This window comes from Nicrophorus vespilloides, unplaced genomic scaffold, assembly GCF_001412225.1.
Source record: "Nicrophorus vespilloides isolate i.1.1-1 unplaced genomic scaffold, Nicve_v1.0, whole genome shotgun sequence".
Taxonomy (NCBI): domain Eukaryota; kingdom Metazoa; phylum Arthropoda; class Insecta; order Coleoptera; family Silphidae; genus Nicrophorus; species Nicrophorus vespilloides.
The window spans coordinates 1-8822 of record NW_017097638.1 but is presented as its reverse complement, the minus strand read 5'-3'; the positions used below and the strand labels follow the sequence as shown (position 1 = coordinate 8822).

Sequence of the window (8822 nt, the reverse complement as noted above, 5' to 3'; positions counted from 1 at the left end):
TAGTTTTAATGGAAAAATATATTAGTTTTAACTACATGCAAATTTAAGAAATAATCAAATACCCGGCGCATCCACAATTTAAAATTCGATTAAAAACTGTTTTAAGAATAATTTCATATAAAAGACGTTTTTTTCAAATTATTGAACTATTTAAATCGAATATTTATTTGTAATTAAATAAATGCACAAAAATTGTAGTTTTTTTTATCATCAAAGCTTGCATAACTTTTTTTTTCCCATTATGATCGATGACATTTTTTTTTGTTAATCTGACACTTATTCCACTCATTAAAATGGTTAGTAAACAGACAAACGGAATAAAAATATGCAGGATAATAAAAAAATATAAGGCAAATGAAGACTTTATTATTTAGTTTTAATGGAAAAATTAGTTTTAACTACAAGCAAATTTAAGAAATAATCAAATACCCGGCGCATCCACAATTTCAAATTCGATTAAAAAAAATGTTTTAAGTATAATTTCATATAAAAGACGTTTTTTTTTCAAATTATTGAACTATTTAAATCGAATATTTATTTGTAATTGAATAAATGCATAAAAACTGTAGTTTTTTTACCATCAAAACTTGCATAACTTTTTTTTTTCCATTATGATCGATGACATTTTTTTTGTTAATCTGACACTTATTCCACTCATTAAAATGGTTAGTAAGCAGACAAATGGAATAAAAATATGCAGGATAATAAAAAAAAAACAAACAAAGAATGCTGCGTTTTGTTTTTACGTTTTTTTTTTTGTAATTACGAGTAACCGGCGTATTCCAGCATTCAGTTGTTCTGAAATAATAATAATAAAACAAAACAATTGAAAAAAAAACGGCGTAGCTTTAATATTCATGCAGCGCATTTGTGTACGAAAGAATGTTTGCATTTCCAGCAGGCCGCATTCAAATTCACCCGCAGATTAGTTTCATATTTATACACAAACGAATACATTTATATATATATATATATACACTTTTTTTTAGGTTTTTTAAAAAAAAATTCATTCATATTCATCCAGCATTTAATTCTGCGACACGGTGGAAACAAAATGAATTTAAAAAAAATACTGTTGTGGCGTTACGTAATTACACGGATGTTGACTGGAGGCGACATCTGGCTTGCAATGCAAATAACCTGTGCGTCTCTTCTCTCATCCCTTTCCACCCACAACTGGCGACATGTATCTTCCTGCATATCCACCCCTCCTTTAGTCCTTGCGAAGAGTTTCTTATTATATCTTCGCGAGTGTCTCCTGCAGCAGGAAAATAAATTGCGAAGCATCTCGAGGACCATTGATCTACCGTTGCAGAGATGTTCCCAAATAAGAAATAAAAAAGGAAGAAAGTTCGCATTCCTCCTTTTGCAATTTGTATTTTTCTCAAAGAATTGCCTTTTTAATATTTCATGTTACCAAATTGATGTCTTCATTCATGTGCGAATACTGTTAGAGTTTCGGGTTGTTGTTTTTTTTTGCATTTGTGATTGTGATGGATATTTTAATGAAGGATCCCTAAATTTCCATAATTAAAAGCAGATCTGTGTATATATACATGAATACGCGTGACGAGGGTGAGCTGCACCAAAGGACGTGACTTTTAACCCAAACTTTTATTTGAAATTACAAGCGTTTCGAAAACAACCGACGCAATCTCTCGTCCTTTAATTTCCGAAACGAAAACCGATTACATCAATACTTTAGCAATGCGAAATCGACAGTTAAAACATTGATTATTCAAATCATGAAACAAATTTGAAAAAAAAATAATTAGATCTTAAAATAAATTAAATTTAACGTTTTACTTTTAAATTCTCTCTCCTTAAATTCGCAATGTTTCATCGCACACGACGTTTATGACAACATAAAAAGGCTATATAACAGCGAGATCAGCAGTTTAATCATGTTTCAGATAAAATGTATGGAGAAACAACGTTGAGGTATATAATTTTTTTTTCTTTGACTTGCGATTTCTTTATGTCTTCTGCTGCTTCCACCGCAACGATAATCTGGTTTCAACCATAAACAATAACAATAAAATGGAAGCTATCTCTGTGCAGCTTCAATGTGTTGTCTTCTATTATTAGTATCGAAATTATATTCGTTATTGTAATAACTTAATGGTAATGGTTTTCTCGTCTTCGCTTGTTTTTTCTTCTTTGCAATTTGACGTATATGTCGTTTCCATGGAAACGACGTTTACGATGACATAAAAAAGGGGGGTTGCATAAGCATAATAGTCATGTTTTCGACGCGAAATGCACAGAAATTATGTCAACAATGTTTACTTATCGCTGCTGCAATTCCTTCGCGCGCGTTTCAGTTACGGCAAAGTAAAGTTCCTGAAACTCTAATGAAAAGGTTAAATAACAACTTCCTGCTATCACCGTAAACAATTTAGTTTCCTTAGTTACGACCATCAATAATGGCGGTTTCCTTTCCATTATTATTGCGTTACCTTAGCAATTTTTTTTTTTTAATTTCATTTACTTTCAGTTAAACAAAGTTTTTGAAATTGCAGCGTGAATGAAAAATGAAATGATGATGATGGAATGGGAACGAATTAATCAGCGGAGTGTGAAAGCGTGTTTGGGAAAGGGTGCAAGGACGAGGACGTATATGAACATTTTTATTTTTTTGAAATGAAAATTAGCTCTCTTCGCAGTGCGCGTAAAAGCCTGTGTAAATTTGCTCGTTCGCTGCGTCCATAAATTAATATAAGGGTTGACAATTTGCAAAAGTGACTGTCATGTATACGAGCCCATTCAACGAGGCGGATATTACGATGTGCGTGACAATAAACAAGAAACAACAAGAATAAAAAATGTTGGATAGAAGGGTTGCATCACAATTCGTGAATGTGGAGAGAGTGGAGGAAATATTAAAGGGATGGCGAAGATATGATGAAAAAAAAAGGAAGGTGGCTTTTCGCGTGATGAAAACCTGCGACAAACAGACTCGTAAAAATTCCCATATTGAGGTCAACGTGTAGAGAGGAGAAAGGAAGAATGATAGAATGGGAAAGGGAGGGGTGGTTTTGGTTGGCAAACAGAAAGGACGAAGCCTTTTCAATTTCACTCCCTTATTTTTGGCTCGCGGTTTATCGATCACCTAGGTATGTGAACGAAAGGGGGAGATGGAGGAGAAGCGAGAGAAAAAGAAGGAAAACAAAAAACAAGCGAAAAACAAAAGAATACGTGGATGGTGGTGGAGCAGCAAAAGGGAATCCTGAGAGGGGAATTAAAATTCACGCGACGCCACAGCCGTTATCCTCAGGCATGTGTGTATGTGTATGTATCTCGGGGATTTTTAAGAGATTGCGACCGTGAATGTCGAAGTGGATAAGCTCGTGTATCTGCTCGCATCGTCCTTCTCCAAGGATTAAATTCGTGGAAGAACGATGCAACGTTTATGTATATACATGTTAGAGTAGAATAACAATTTAGCAAAATGTAAAGACAATAATTTCATCTTTAATATGCATTTCAAATTATCGTAATTATCGAAAACTCATTCCATTTTGTCATTAACATGTAAATATACAAAACATCACTATATCTTCGTTGGCAGCGGCATCCGTTTTGGGAGGGAGGAAGTACTTAAATAGCGCGAATAAATTTCCCTTAATAAAGTCCTTAAAACTAACGGTTAACAAATTTCCGCGAGCTTCGGAAATTGAACCTCCTCCACTCACCCAAACAGAAAAGTCACCCAGAGATGTCGTTAAATTTCCATATAACTCCTCTCCTCTCGCCTCTAATTTGTTTTAATTGGAATTACATTAGTCCAGGAAGTTTAACGAACTCTTCCCCAAAAACGCCGCAAGCCCTCTCATTCATCCCTCCCTCCGTCTGTCTGATTCTTTTAATAACAGAGCAGACCTTAATTAAATGCCAAAGACCGCATAATTAACACAGTTTTTCTTGCATTATTTTCTTCTTTGTTCATCTCTGCGCCATTCCTTCCAATTTCTCTTGGGCCGTAATAAATAAAGTACCTGTATTAAAACATAATTTACCTTTTTACGTAATATTAAATATTCATCTGACGAAGAAAAACAAATTAATATATAATGGTGATTATAAAGAAAAGATTATATAAAAAAAAACAAGTGGTTACGTCAATTTCGTAATCAAGTGACATGTTGCAATACTGTAACAATTGAAATGTCATTAATTAAATCCATTTTTATTTGAAAGTTATTAGTAAATAAATAAGAAAACGTTCTGGTTTTGCATTATTAATGTAAATTGAATTAATGCAAGAAATTAGATGAATTGATAATGAAATTCTACTATAAGGGTTGAAATGATTTGCATGAAACCTAAGCAACTGTCGCATTTGACGTAATCCTTCAAGTATTCGAAGTAATCAGATATTAGGTAACTATGGTTACGAGGTTAGTAATCGCGAGGGGGCTTTGGAAATAATCGAATTAGACTGGAATCGAGTTCGATGAAATAACCCCTTGTTGTTGTTGATTTCGGCGTTTGAACTTTCGCAATAAAGGATTTGAAGTTTTGCACAATCACTGTTGTTTACCACATGCAGATTCGATTAAAGTGCGGATCTTCTGAAAGTCTGCTGGAACAGAAGCCGCATCGATTGGATTTATATATATATATATTTTTTTTTTTTTTTTGTCAAAGATGAGAATTGACGTCGGGTAATTGGTGCAAAAGGTCTGAAAATTCAATTACAATGTTATGATTAAAACTAGTTGAACTTGCGACGGCGGAAACCGCACGGGACCCGATTAGAAATTGAATGTGCAATTACGAAGTTGCCGAAGGGCAGAAATTCGAACTCGGACGACAAAAAACAACAAAAAAAAAAGAGAAATGTTAACGTTCACTGAGCCCTTCGATTCTTATTCTCAAGTTCTGAAAATTCGCATTTTCGCCGCTAATTCTTCTGTTTTATCTCCCCTTTTTTTTCTTCAGTAGAGCGCCCCAATTTCGAGCATAGAATGAACCGGATATTAAATAATGGGCCTCTGCGTTTTCGAATTGGATTTACAACAACAAAATTGATACAAAAAAAATGAGAAGAATCTGTAAAAAATGGGGGAGTCTCATCCCACTTCGATGCGGTAGAAATCTGGGGCACGCCCGGACCTGCAAAACCCTGAACTCGCAGAGAGGGGCGGAGGGTGGCGGAATGAAATTATTTGATAGCCAAAACGTTGGCAGGAATTTACTAATTGAAAGTCAGCGGGGTGGATGAATTTCATAGATGATGAAATTAAAAAAATATCAGACAAATTATTAAACTTTAACCCTAATCTGGTCAAAGTCCAAAATGTCCATAAAATATTTAATTAATTTTCAATACGTTAAATTTGTTTCAACACAATTTTGTTAAGTTTTTTTTTTTGCTTAATATCGCATCGTTCAACTCCCATAGGAATCTCGCTTACATTTGCTCCAGTACAGAGCATTACTTCACTGCTCCGTTTGCAATCTACAATACTACGTCTGTCTTGGCATGCAGCAATCTTCCCTTCCTACAAGGCCATCACCAATTACCTCCTCCGTTCTGCAACCATTTCCTTTTTGTTGTCATCATGCTCTAGCACAACTACGAGTGTTGTTAAAACATCTCCTGCAATGCACACTTTGTCCTTTATCCTTTTCCGTCACGATACATGTATCATGGCTATTTTTACTTCAGATCAATACTTAAATAAACAAAAACTATTGATTTCATTTCATACTTGATATAAGAATCTATGCACAACAAAACTGATTGATTTAGGAAATCTTTCAGTTAAGTTAATAAAGCGAAGCAATAAGATGAGAGTGTAATGTAATGTGTTTCAAGTTGGTTAAGCATTGCCACCTAAAATACATCATTTTCGTCCTCACTCCTCCGCGCGCGATTATAGATAAGACGATATGGGATTTGCAGGAGAAAAGGGACCTCCGAAAAGTAGAGAGAGAAAAAGAAAATAGAAGGTTATCAGATTTACACTTGGATGTCTTCACGAACGCTCCGACCCTCGCAATCGGTATATCTATCAGGTCAAATCGAATTCCTCTCGCAAATAGGATAAAGGCAACAACTTTTTCTTCCTCCTCAAGAGAAGATGAAGGATACACGGCAACAACAAACAAGAAAAAATGTACTGATGATAAACCTTAATCCATTCATTCGGAGCAGCAAAGTATTATCCCTTTTTCTTTCCATCGAAGGTGGTGGTGATATAATACAAAAGAGGAGAGCCATAAATAATGCAACTGCTGCGCGATAAATTAAGTAAAGAGAACTGAAGAAACGAAGTTTTACGAGGAATTTTCATTGGAGAAAGGGCAGCGGAACCGATTTAATTATAGTCCATAAAGGGAATGAAAGAAAGTTTTAAAAAAAGAGAGATTAAAAGAATGGAAGGGAACTTAATGTTGCTGAAATTATTTTTTTGTTGTCATTAATTGAAACCGCTTTCTCTTGCAGATTCCAATCGTCGCGCGCTCGGCTTTCTGCTGACGATGCTGACGACTTCTCTGGCGGCTTCACCATCGCCGCCGAACGGCTGCAAACTCTCAGAATTCCGGTGCGAAAATCGGAAGTGCGTGCCTCTGACGAGGTTCTGCAACAACGCCAACGACTGCGGGGATTCTTCAGATGAACCCAGATACTGTACACGTAAGCTACATATTGATTACCACACTGTTTCAATGTAACCTTAACTATGATTCTACTCTTATAACTAACAAAAAATACTCACCAATTTACTTGGATTGAAGAGATCTGAAAAAAGCAAACATATTTAAATTAGTTCATTAAAATAAACTATTTGTTAATAATGTTGAAACGCAAAGGTTAATAGCATTCACTGAAAATCCGGTATGTACCAAATATATTCTCAAATGAATATAATTTTGTAGTCTCCACCACCGACGGAACTTTTCTCATTCCAAAGTTTTAGCTTGAAACTTTAAACATCAACAGAACAAACGTCGACGAATCCACGATGAAACAGAAGTTCTTTCGCATTCGTTTTTCAGTTTTTTGCGTTTATTTACAAGAGTTGAATGAAAACATATAATGCATATAATGCACAGTAATAATCTTTCGACATGTGCTTTAAATAGTTAAACAAGATTCGTATGTGTTTATACAAAAGTTGAAATAACATCGGATTATGTTGCAAATGTTTAAGCAAATAAACGTTATGAATAAAATAGAAGTTCGGGATTCGTTTGGGTCCAGGCCAAATAACGTTTTCTGGCAGAGCACAAAATGTTATTAAGTTAAGACGTTAAAAAGAAGGGTTGTGTAGTAGATTATGCAAGTTTTTAGTTGATAAAACTATACAATTAGTAGATGAGAAAAAGTAAGATTAATTTGAGAAAATGTAAATGGGATTTTTGGTTTATGTTAAACGCTTTACGTAAGAATGTCGTGTTTCGTGGAGGGAATGGGATAGAAAGAAAGAATAAATAAGCATGGGCTTTTGCGGTTTTCTCATGAAATATCGCTCGGAGAATTTGTAGCATTCCGTGCATTTGTCACGGGCTCCGTGTAAATATATCCTGGTCCAAATAAAAGTGTCGGATAAAGAAAATCGAGCAACTCGCAGAAGAAGAAGAAAAAAAAATAATTTGGAGGTGGAAGAAAAGGAGCAATAAAAGTTTCTTTGAAGAAGAGAAATGTTGGAATTATATTATTAATTTCTCGGAAAATCCAACGTTTCGTGATGGAAGAAGGGATTTAATAACGGCCTTTGCGGCTGCATCACAATCGCATCCCTCTAGGAGGAGGATGAAGATCGATACATTATCTACCCTCACAACGGCAACATCATCATCATCATGAACGTTCGAAGAGAAATTATTGCAGCCATCGAATAAACCCACTTATCGAAGCATCCCTCTCGTTCATATTATGCACGTGGCAATGGAAATGTATGTATGTCGCCATTTGCAATGCGAGAAATGCAATTCAACGCCGTCGCCGACGGCTTCATAACCTCCTCCTCCTCCTCCACCCTCCCTAGTCAACCACCACCCTCCACCGCCAACTCCGGACTTTGGCAGCCAAATGAATCAAAGCCGCCCCCGCATAATGAGACACGTACGCGCTCGTTAACGCATCTGCAATTCACACAATTGAAATTGGAACACAATAAGCATCAAATTGACAACGAATCGCATTCATTAACGTACCCCTTTATGAAGTATTTAAAGCGTTCACCATCTAATCCTTGAACCAATTAATGATCTTCACCATTAAACTTCACACAATAAAATTTAACAAATTATCACAATTAATTTGCTAATTCTTAAATTCTATAATAAAAATTTTAAGTTGTTTTTTTTTAAAGTCTGAGGAGAAAGGGGTCGTCGACATCGTTATGCATGATGGCAGTCTCGTATGCACAGTTTTTTTTTTGATGCGAATATTCTTATAGACTTTATGCAGGATTTGTATGGGTCCGAATCCTTTATTCCCTTCTCAGCAAAATACATGGCACTCCAATAAAGCCGGAACGAAGACGGATCGGGAGGAGGGATGTGTTGCATTTGCATTTCATTTCTTTTAACATTGCTCGTAACTCTAACAAGATTGTTTACAGTATATTTTCATCTTCGCATAAATCAATCAATTATTTAAATCAGTGGTTTCCAACTTTGAACACGAATTACAGCCAAACGGATAAAACCACAGTAATATATCGATACTTGCTAGATTCCCCAAACATTCAGCTTTCATATGCATCTATTGGCTTCATTCAATCAATTACAGTTTTCGAGAAAATCAACGAAATGTGAAAACACTGCTTTTTCGAGCTTTTTTTCAACTTTGAACACGAATTACA

General features: G+C 35.3%; 1 protein-coding gene across 1 annotated transcript in view; it reads left to right on the top strand.

Annotated features, from left to right (window-relative positions):
- The window catches only part of LOC108560613 (low-density lipoprotein receptor-related protein 12-like), a gene marked incomplete at its 3' end in the record, with an annotated part of 22780 nt that extends 16134 nt beyond the window's left edge, over positions 1 to 6646 (top strand). Inside the window, exon 2 of the mRNA XM_017918237.1 lies at positions 6455 to 6646. Coding sequence (XP_017773726.1) covers positions 6455 to 6646 — 192 coding nt within the window. The remainder of the gene's footprint in view (positions 1 to 6454) is intronic.
- Between the last annotated feature and the right edge of the window lie 2176 nt (positions 6647 to 8822).